The following is an 11,663-nucleotide window of genomic DNA, read 5'->3' on the forward strand; positions in this document are numbered from 1 at the left end:
CATAAACATATTAGTGGAATCACTTCTGGGGATGTATAAATACTCTTATAAACAGGATTGTCTGCTGTCTACTCTTACAGAAGCTAAAATATCCTTTATTTTAAAGGAAGAGACAGACCCCGAAGAATGTACTTCAATGAGACCAATCTCACTACTGAATGAAGTTGTCAAAATTTTATCGAAGATGTTGGCTCTGAGGTTGGAGAAGGTTTTGTCCCGTATTATAAAAGAAGACCAGATAGATATTATTAAGGGCCGCAGTCTCTCTAACAATATTAGGAGAGTACTGAATACCGTACAGGTATGTCAGCAAAGATTGATTCCAGGGTAGGTGGTCTCCTTAGATGCAGAAAAAGCCTTTGATCAGATAGAATGGCCATCTCTATTTGAGGTTCTAGAGCGTCTTGGTTTGAGGGGATCCTTTGCCAGATGGGTAGCAGTATGGTATTCAGTCAAATAATTTTAATATTAGAAGAGGTAGTCAACAGGGGTGCCCTTTATCACTTGGCAATTGAACCATTAGCCGAAACTATTAGAAGAGACTTTGAAATAGTAGCGCCAAACGTGGGAATGGGGGAACATCAGAGTACCCCATATGCTGATGATGTCCCTTTATTCTTGGCCGAACTGGAGAAGTCTATTCTCCGACTGATCCAAACAATTAATTCATATGATAGTTTTTCAGGTTATAGGATAGTGGGGTTAGTGGAGATGCCTAACTTGAAGAATAAAAAGCAATTCCTGTTTAGGTGGTCACCAAAAGATACCCTGTATTTGGGAATTTTTATTACCCCTTCCTCCCACCTGCTATATAAGGCTAACTTTGTACAATTACTAGAGAGGATAAAACAGGATTTGCAGCAATGGGAGTGATTACCATTATCATGGCTGGGCCGAATAGCTCTGATTAAGATGAATGTCCTTTCCCGATTGCTATATCCCACAAGAATGCTCCCATTACTGTTATCTAGACAAGTATTACAGAGGATTAATAGTTGGCTAGGGTCCTTTATTTGGTGCCATAGACGTCCTCTAATTAAATTCACTAAATTTCAGCTTTTGCAAGCTGGAAGGAGGGGTGGATCTTCTGGATTTGAAGAAATATCAAATAAATGCTTTGTTAACGTATGTTGATGACTGGGTACCGAGGGAATTCAGAATTGATATGGCTTGATATTGAAGCCTCACAGTCGAAATGTCCTCTAATTAATTTATTATTTATGGACAAGATGAAATCAATGACCCAGTAATGCAATAGTCCAAATATCTCGATTACGGTGAAAGCTTGGAGGATAATGTGGCAAGATGAGGGCAATTGGTTTAAGACTTTGCCATTTACCTCGTTGGTAGGAGCCCAAGGATTTCAACCTGGGGCAATGGACTCTGGCTTTAAGACATGGGAGAACAAAGGAATTCTATGTCTGGGAGATTTGTTGGAGGGAAGAGGTCCTTTTGTCATTCAGTCAGTTAAGTCAGAAATATGGATTATCCAATAAGGACCTTTTCCGATACTTCCAGATAAGGGACTATATACAGAGGAAGACCACACTCCTGGCCCAATGTTATAAATCAGGTGTAGAGAAAAGGGACTCCAGCATATGAGTACTCTTTCACTTGGTACATTTTATTATTTACAGAAAGGCCATGCTCTGGGGGATATGGAGCTACTCCATAAGACGTGGAACCGGGAGTTAGGACAGGACATTTCACTGGAGATATGGGAAGATATCTGGGGAAATGTAAGGAAAATTTCAGTATGTAACAGAGCACAGGCTATGCAATTGAAGATCTTATATAGGGCTCATATGGCACCAGAAACGCTTGCTAGTCATTGTGGACTCAATAGTTAGAGGCTCAGATAGAAGGTTTGTTGGGAGCGAATGAGACTCACGGTTGGTGTGTTGCCTCACAGGTGCCAAGGTCTGTGATGTCTCGGATTGTATCTTTGGGGTCCTGAAGGGAGAGGGTGACCAGCCTCAAGTTGTTGTCCATGTAGGTACCAATGGACTCTGGTAGAAAGAGGAATAGGGATGTAAGGCAGGGAGCTAGGGTGGAAGCTGAGAGCTAGAACAAACAGAGTTGTTAACTCTGGTTTGTTACCCGTGCCACGTGATAGCAAGGCAAGGAATAAGGAGAGATATCAGCTGAACATGTGGCTGCAAGGATGGTACAGGAGGGAGGGTTTCAGGTTTTTGGATAATTGGGGCTCATTCTGGGGAAGGTGGGACTTGTACTGGGTGGGAAATTTGCTGGTCTATGCAGGTGGGTTTAAACTAGCTCAGCGGGGGGATGGGAACTGGAGGTGTAGTTGCAGTGCACAGGAGGATGAGAGTAGGAAGGACAGGGACAGGATTTCAGGGCCACAGGAATGTGCTGGCAGACAGCAAACTGGTTTGAAGTGTGTCTACTTCAACGCCAGAAGTTTCCGAAATAAGGTAGATGAGCTTGCAGCATGGATAGATACCTGGGACTTCGATGTTGTGGCCATTTCGGAGACATGAATAGAGCAGGATGAAGAATGGATGTTGCAGGTTCCAGGGTTTAGATCTTTCATTAAGAACAGGCGAGGCGGTAAAAGAAGAGGACGTATGGCCTTGTTAGTCAAGGATAGCGTAACAGTGGCTGAGAGAACTTTAGATGACGTCTCGTCTACTGAGGTAGTGTGGGCTGAGGTTAGAAACAGGACAGGAGAGGTCACATTGCTTGGAGTTTTTTATAGGCCTCTGCAGAGTTCCAGGGAGGTGGAAGAGAGGATTAGCAAAATTATTCTGGGTAGGAGTGAAAGAACAGGGTGGTCATTATGGGGGATCTTTAACTTCTCCAACATTGACTGGAAATGCTATAACTCTAGTACGTTGGATGGATCAGTTTTTGTCCAATGTGTACAGGAGGGTTTCCTGACACAGTATGTCAAAGGGCCGACAAGAAGGGAGGCCACACTGCACCTGGTGCTTGGTAATGAACCAGGCCAGGTGTTTGATTTAGCTGTAAGTAAGCACTTTGGAGAGAGTGACCTTAATTCAGTTACGTTTAGTTTAGCAATGGAAAGGGATAGGTACATGCCACAGGTCAAGAATTATCAATGGGGCAAGGTCAATTATAATGCGGTTAGGCAAGAATTAGGATGCATAGAATGGGGTAGCAAAATGCAGGGAATGCAGACAATGGAAATGTGGAGCTGGTTTAAGGGACAGATATTGCGTGACTTGATAGGTATGTCCCTGTCAGGCAGGGAGGAAGTGATAAGGTAAGGGAACCGTGGTTTACTACAGAAATTGCATCTCTTGATAATAAGAAGAAGGAGGCTTATGAGTTGATGAGGCAAGATGGTTCAGATGAGGCGATAGAGAGTTACAGATCAGCTAGGAAGCATTTAAAGAGAGCGTTAAGAAGAGCAAAGAGAGGACACGAGCAGTCTTTAACAAATAGAATAAAGGAGAACCCTAAAGCTTTCTATAGGTATGTGAGGAATAAAAGGATGATTAGGGTAGGAATAGGGCCAGTCAAAGACAGAAGTGGGAAGTTGAGTGTGGACCCTACGGAGATTGGAGAGGTGCTAAATGAATATTTCTCATCGGTTTTCACTCAGGAAAATGAGAATATTGTAGAGGAGAAGAATGAGCTACGCGATATTAGACTAGAAAGGATTGAGGTTAATTACGAACAGGTGTTATCAATTCTAGAAGGACTGAAAGTAGACAAGTCCCCTGGGCCAGATGGGATTTATCCGAGGATCCTCTGGGAAGCTAGGGAGAAGATAGCAGAGCCCGTGGCTTTGATATTTGAGTCGTCATTGTCTACAGGTTTACTACCAGACAACTGGAGGATTGGAAATTTTGCGCCCTTATTCAAGAAGGGCAGTAGAGATGACCCAAGTTATTATAGACCGGTGAGCCTTACTTATAGATAATAGGTGCAGGAGTAGGCCATTCTGCCCTTCGAGCCAGCACCGCCATTCATTATGATCATGGCTGATCATCCTCAATCAGTATCCTGTTCCTGCCTTATCCCCATAGCCCTTGATTCCACTATCCTTAAGAGCTCTATCCAACTATTTCTTGAAAGTATCCAGACACTTGGCCTCCACAGCCTTCTGGGGCAGAGCATTCCATAAACCCACCACTCTCTGGGTGAAGAAGTTTCTCCTCAACTCTGTTCTAAGTGGCCTACCCCATATTTTTAAACTGTATCCTCTGGTTCGGGACTCACCCATCAGCAGAAACATGCTTCCTTCTTCCAGAGTATCCAATCCTTTCATAATCTTATACGTCTCAACCAGATCCCCTCTCAGCCTTCTAAACTCAAGTGTATACAAGCCCAGTCATTCCAATCTTTCAGCGTAAGATAGTCCCGCCATTCCAGGAATTGACCTCGTGAACCTACACTGCACTCCCTCAATAGCCAGAATGCCTTTCCTCAAATTTGGAGACCAAAACTGCGCACAATATTCCAGGTGCAGTCTCACCATGGCCCTGTTCAGCTGCAGAAGGACTTCTTTGCTTCTATACCCAATTCCTCTTATTATGAAGGTTAGCATGCTATTAGCTTTCTTCACTGCCTGCTGTACCTGCATGCTTGCTTTTATTGACTGATGTACAAGAACACCTAGATCTCGTTGTACTGCCCTTTTACCTAACTTGACTCAATTTAGGTAGTAATTTGCCTTCCTGTTCTTGCCACCAAAGTGGATAGCCACACATTTATCCACATTAAACTGCATCTGCCATGCATCTGTCCACTCACCTAGCCTGTCCAGGTCACCCTGTATTATCCTAACATCCTCCTCACATTTCACTCTACTACCCAGCTTTGTGTCATCAGCAAATTTGCTAATATTACTTTTAATACCTTCATCTATATCATTAATGTACATTGTAAAAAGCTGCGGTCCCAGCACTAATCCCTGCGGCACACCACTGGTCACTGCCTGCCATTCTGAAAGGGAGCCATTTATCATACTCTTTGTTTCCTGTCAGCCAACCAATTTTCAATCCATGTCAGTATTTTGCCCCTAATACCATGTGCCCTAATTTTGCTCACTAACCTCCTATGTGGGACTTTATCAAAGGCTTTCTGAAAGTCCAAGTATACTACATCCACTGGATCTCTCTTGTCCATCTTCAGAGTTACATCCTCAAAAAATTCCAGAAGATTAGTCAAGCATGATTTCACCTTCATAAATCCATGCTGACTCTGACCTATCCTGTTACTGCTATCCAGATGTGTTGTAATTTTGTCCTTTATAATTGACTCCAGCATTTTCCCACCACTGAGGTCAGACTAACTGGTCTATAATTCTCTGTTTTCTCTCTCCCTCCTTTCTTAAAAAGTGGGACAACATTAGCCACCCCCCAATCCGCACGAACTGATCCTGAATCTATAGAACATTGGAAAATGATCACCAATGCATCCACGATTTCTAGAGCCATGTCCTTCAGTACCCTGGGATGCAGACCATCAGTTCCCAGGGACTTACCAGTCTTCAGACCTAACAGTCTCTCCAACACCATTTCCTGCCTAATATAAATTCCCTTCAGTTCAGGTCCTTCAGCCACTATTACATCTGGGAGATTGCTTGTGTCTTCCCCAGTGAAGAAAGATCTAAAGTATCAATTCAACTCTTCTGCCAATTCTTGGTTCCCTGTAATATATTCATCTGTTTCTGTCTTCAAGGGTCCAATTTTAGTCTTAACCATTTTTTTTCTTTTTACATACCTAAAAAAGCCTTTACCATCCTCCTTTATATTTTTGGCCAGTATCCCTTCGTACCTTATTTTTTCTTTGCGTATTTGCTTTTTAGTTATCCTCTGTTGTTCTTTGAAAGCTTCCCGGTACTCCAATTTCCCACTCATCTTTGCTATGATATACTTTTTCCCTTTTGTCTTTATATGGTCCTTAACTTCCCTCGTCAGCCACGGCCACCCCTACCTCCCCTTAGGATCTTTCTTCCTTTTTGGAATGAACTGACCCTGCATCTTCTGCATTATACCCAGAAATAGCTACCATTGTTGTTCCACTGCCATCCCTGCTAGAGTATTGCACTATTGAACTTTGGCCAGCTCCTCCCTCATAGCTCCATAGTTCCCCTTATTCAATTGAAACATTGTCACTTCCGATTCTACCTCTCCCTTTCAAACTGCAGATTAAAGCTTATTGTATTGTGGTCACTACCTCCTAATGGCTCCTTTACTTCGAGGTCCCTGATCAAATCCGGTTCGTTGCACAACACCAGATCCAGAATTGCTTTCTCCCTGGTAGGCTCCAGCACAAGCTGTTCTAAGAATCGGAGACATTCCACAAATTCCCTTTCTTGGGGTCCAGTACCATCCTGATTCTCCCAGACTATCTGTATGTTGAAATCCCCCATAACAACTGTAGTAATATATTTGCGACAGGCCAATTTCAGCTCCTTATTCTGACTCTACATCCCCTGATTCTAGGTCCCCCCGCGCAAGGGACTGAATATCATTCCTTACCAACAGGGCCACCCCACCCCCTCTGCCAGTCAGTCTGTCCTTACGAAAGCACATATAGCCTTGAATATTCATTTCTCAAGCCCTGTCCACTTGAAGCCATGTCTCAGTTATCCCCACAACATCGTAACTGCCAATTTCCAAATGAGCCTCAAGCTCATCCACATTATTTCTAATGCTTCGTGCATTCATATATAATATTTTTAATTTATAAATCTATCAATCCCTTCTGTTATAGGAAAGGTTTTGGAAAGAATTATAAGAGATAAGATTTATAATCATCTAGCAAGCAACAATTTGATTTCAGATAGTCAACATGGTTTGTCAAGAGCAGGTCATGTCTCACAAACCTCATTGAGTTTTTTGAGAAGGAGACCAAGCATGTAGATGAGGGGAGGGCAGTTAATGTGGTATACATGGACTTCAGTAAAGCCTTTGATAAGGTTCCACGTGGTAGGCTGTTGGAGAAAGTGCAGAGGCATGGAATTGCGGGTGATTTAGCAATTTGGATTATAAACTGGCTTTCTGAAAGAAGTCAGCGAGTGGTGGTTGATGGAAAATATTCAGCCTGGAGTCTGGTTACTAGAGATGTGCCACAAGGATCTGTTTTGGGACGACTGTTGTTTGTCATTTTTATAAATGACTTAGATGCAGGCATAGGTGGATGGATTAGTAAATTTGCAGATGACACTAAAGTCGGTGGAGTAGTGGGCAGTTTGGAAGAATGTTACAGATTGCAGGGGGACTTGGATAAACTGCAGAATTGGGCTGAGGGGTGGCAAATGGAGTTCAATGCAGCTAAATGTGAGGTGATGCACTTTGGGAAGAATAACAGGAAGGCAGAGTACTGGGTCAACAGAAAGATTCTTGGTGGTGTGGATGTGCAGAGGGATCTTGGATTCCATGTACATAGATCCCTGAAAGGTGCCACCCAGGTGGATAGTGTTAAGAAGGCATATGGTGTGTTAGGTTTCACTCGTAGAGGGACTTCCAGAACCGCAATATCATGCTGCAACAATACAAAATGCTGGTGTGACCAAACTTGGAATATTGTGTACAGTTCTGGTCCCCACATTTTGGAAAGCATGTGGAAGCATTGGATAAGATGCAGAGGAGATTTACCAGGATGTTGCCTGGTCTGCAGGGAAGGTCTTATGAGGAAAGTCTGAACTTGTTCTCATTGGCAAGAAGAAGGCTAAGAGGGGATTTGATAGAGATATACAAGATGATCAGAGGATTAGATAGAGTAGACAGTGAAAGTCTTTTTCATAGGATGATGGCGCCAGCATGTACGAGGAGATATAACTACAAATTGAGGGGTGATAGATTTAAGACAGATGTCAGAAGCAGATTCTTTATGCAGAGAGTGATAAGTGCGTGGAATGCCCTACCTGCTAATGTAGTCAACTCAGCCACGTTAGGGAGATCTAAACAATCCTTAAATAAGCACATGGATGATTTTGGGATATTGTAGGGGGACCAGCTGAGAATAGTTCACAGGTCGGCGCAACATCGAGGACTGAAGGGCCTGTTATGCGCTGTATTGTTCTATGTTCTAAGTTTAAGAGAGGAGTGCCATCAGAATGTCTCAAAAGTAAAATTAATATAGGTACTCTCATACATTGTTATTGGTCATGTTGCAAGATACAAAGATATTGGAGTACTATAGAAAGGGAGTTAAAGGACATTCTGAGGACTGAAATTAACATGGATCCAGTCATTCTTCTTTTGCGGCTGCCAAACTTCCCCTCTCTGGGGGAACATGGGAAAAGACTGTGTAATATCCTTGCCCATTGCGCGAGGAAGAACATCTTATTAAACTGAACATCAGAAAAACCACCAGGTCTTATGGGGTGGCGTAAGCTGGTGAAGGAGGATCTCCCCCAAGATTACTTCACAAATATGGTGCACCACAAAACGGAACAGTTTTATAGGATGTGATGGCCCTTTTTAAAAAATATTGAAACTGACTTGTCGGCAATATTAATCAGGGCCATGGTATAGCCGTGGGAATCTTTATGGGTGCCTGTGGGGTCACAGAAGGAGGAGATTGGAAAGAAAAGAATATGGGTACTGCAAGGGATATTCCTAGGATGGGAGCCTCAGTGGAGGTGTGATGGAATAAAGTACAAAGACATTATCTAATTTAAGTAACTTGAATGTAATTTAAGCTAGTATTTATTCAATAAGTTTGTAGTTTAGTTTTAATTAAATAGATAGGTTTGTTTTGGTAGAATAGTGGGTTGTTTAGTAACAATGGTACAGTGTTATGGCCTTGTTCTTTGTAGTTTTGTTTTTTCTGTTTTGATGATTTTTTTTCTTTATATATAAATGTTTTGTAAAAGATTTTAAAAAGCTTTTCAATAAAAATATTTATTAAAAAAAACTTTTTTGCTTCAACACTCCCGACAGCAAGTTAGTGTTTCAGGACATCATCTGAAAATAGTAGCGGATATGACTTCATGATCGGGAGAGACGCCAGGTGATATTAACACTGGCAGCTATTTTAACCTCCTGCCTTGTCCATCCGGAGAGCCAGTTATCGGGGTCTTTTGAAGTTACAATTTGCAGCAAATTCACTAAACGTAATATTTTGGATCGGAAAAAAAATGCTAGCCTCTGCGTATCGTTCTGTCAGTTCTGCTTCTTTGGAAAAGCTTTCTAAACAATTGCATTGTCTTTTCCTTGTAGCCCTGAAACACAGAATCAATGAAAATAGGAACAGGAATATGCCATTCCACTCGTCGACCCTGTTCCACCACGTGATGATGGCTGATCATGGATTTTAATAGGTAAAAACAAGGACTGCAGATGCTGGAAACCAGAGTCTAGATCAGAGTGATTCCTGAAGAAGGGCTTATGCCCGAAACGTCGATTCTCCTGCTCCTCGGATGCTGCCTGGCATTCTGTGTTTTTCCAGCACCACATTTTTCAACTCTGGTCTTCAGCATCTGCAGTCCTCACTTTCTCCTCTAGATTAGAATGGTGCTGGAAAAGCACAGCAGGTCAGGCAGCATCCGAGGAGCAGGAAAATCGACGTTTCAGGCAAAAGCCCTTCATCAGGAATAGAGCTCTATTCCTGCTGTGCTTTTCCAGCACCATTCTAATCTAGACCATGGAGTTTAATACTCTTATCCTGCCTTCCCTACCACCCTCTTCCTCCCCCATCCCAACTTACCTTGTTCCCTTTCACATCAAGAACTATATCTGCCTCCTTCTTGAAAACATTCAATATTTGTGGCCTGGAACATTTTCTGTAGTAATGATTTCCATCTCTCTGGGCTGAAGATACTTCTCCACATCTCAGTCCTAAAAGGCCCTTATCTGTTTCCTTAAACTGTGACTCCTAGTTCTGGATTCTTCCGCCATCGGGAGCATCTTTCCTGCATGGAACCAGTCTAGTGGTGTTAGAATTATATTGGTTTCTATGAGATTCCCACTCGTTCTCTTAACTTCCACTCAATACAATCCTAACCGACTCAATCTCTGTTGATAAATTAGTCTTGCCATGCCAGGAGTGTATCTGGTAAACCTTCACTGCACATTCCTCAAATAAGGAGACCAAAACTGCGCACAATATTCCAGGTGCGTCCTCACCAATGTCCTGTATAATTTCAAATCGTTGCCTCGTTTGCTTTCGGAAGTGACTCCAGGATCTGTTTCCACCATCTTTTCAGTACTGTTCCAGATCACAACTAACTCCAAGTAAAACAGAAGCATGGTTTTGTACAGTATCTCCGTTTACTCGGCTCAAGACGCCGTATGTGAAATAACGGGAAATTACATGTTGACGTGTCCTTTCTTGCTGCAATGGGACCAGAGCTAACTAACACCCAGGCTTCCCTGATCCATCCCCGTCCACCAGCGACATTGGGCGGGTTGACACTGCTCCAGCGGTGGCTGTGGATGCCCAACACCCTGACTAAAGAAACATCTCCGCAAATAAATAACTCCACCCTCCCGCACAGGGAGAACATCACCGCAACATCGGCAGCGCGCATCCTGCTCTCCCCAAAGCCGCGAACGCCACAGTGAGTCGGCTCTCGGTGCGTTCCCTCTAAGATCAGAAGAGGTAAGGTGATCAACGCGGCTGAGACTTGGCTGGCGTCACATCACTCGCCAATTCACGGATTCAGGCGGAAAAAGCTCAGACCCAGCTCCAGCTGTGGTGTTGTTGCTACTTTACCCAGGGAGGAGTGTGTGGGTTTCTCGGATAGCTGAGCTTCAAATGGGTTGTGTTTTTGTACAAACATTGCACTGATGCCTCGCAGTGTGTATCTATCCAGCACGCACAGTAATAGGTGGCCGTGTCCTCTTTCTGTAATTTTTCGATTCTGAGGGAGAATTCGTTATTTTTAGATTTCTCAGCTTTGAACCGATCACCAAATCCCGAATCCCTCGATATGCCTGATCCATAATAAAGGATTCGGGTGAGTGCCTGACCGGGTTTTTGCTGATACCAGTGAAGGGGATCATTGCTACTGATAGTTAATCCTTCGACTTCGCATTTGAATCGAGCGATTTTACCCACATTTTTGGTAATGGATGGGACAGTCTGTTTCAATGTTTGTGCAAAATATCCGCCTAAGGAAAGAATATACAGGGTTACAAATAAACGACGTGGTGGAGGCGAATGAACAACAAGAACGGAAAATAGCGTCAGGAACACATACAGGGCAAAGTGGTTACCACCATGAGCCAGTAATACAGCGACATGTTCAATCGATCTTCAACTGTTCTCTCAAGCAGCTGGATAGAAACTAAAAAGACATGAATCGCTTCTTTCAAACCAATCAGTGAGACATTGGTCAGGGTTGAACCCCGCCCCCTGCCCTCCAGGTCGGTTATTTGCAATATAAACAGAAAATGTTGGAAATACTCCAGCAGCAGCTGTGGAGAGAGAAACCGAGCTAACGTTTCAGAAACCTGAGCTGGAAAACGCTGAGATGTCGACAGGGTTTTTAACCCAGAGCGAAGGCAGGGAAATAGGGAAAGGGGGAGGTATCAACACAAGGGAAATCTGCGACCGAGTGGAGGATGGGAGAGTTAGATATCTCAAGGGATGTGAGGTGCAAAGGAAACTGATAGTAATGGGAAGTGAACAGAAACAAAAGGTGGGTCCAGAGAATGTGGCACAAGTAACAGCAGAATCATGAAGTTTAATTTGATCCTGAACATCTGAGCATTTTA

General features: G+C 43.2%; 1 protein-coding gene across 1 annotated transcript in view; it reads right to left on the reverse strand.

Moving 5' to 3' along the window:
* The window catches only part of LOC122549505 (immunoglobulin lambda-1 light chain-like), a 75,523-nt gene extending 64,310 nt beyond the window's left edge, over positions 1–11,213 (reverse strand). The window contains exons 1-2 of the mRNA XM_087986175.1: positions 11,147–11,213; positions 10,752–11,057 (exon numbers count right to left, since the gene is read on the reverse strand). Of these exons, the coding sequence (XP_087842301.1) occupies positions 10,752–11,057; positions 11,147–11,189 (349 nt within the window). The 5' untranslated portion in view covers positions 11,190–11,213. The remainder of the gene's footprint in view (positions 1–10,751; positions 11,058–11,146) is intronic.
* Positions 11,214–11,663: the final 450 nt, after the last annotated feature.

The sequence above is a fragment of the Chiloscyllium plagiosum genome, unplaced genomic scaffold, assembly GCF_037043375.1.
Source record: "Chiloscyllium plagiosum isolate Xiang-an unplaced genomic scaffold, Cpla_swu_hap1 HiC_scaffold_4, whole genome shotgun sequence".
Classification (NCBI taxonomy): Eukaryota; Metazoa; Chordata; class Chondrichthyes; order Orectolobiformes; family Hemiscylliidae; genus Chiloscyllium; species Chiloscyllium plagiosum.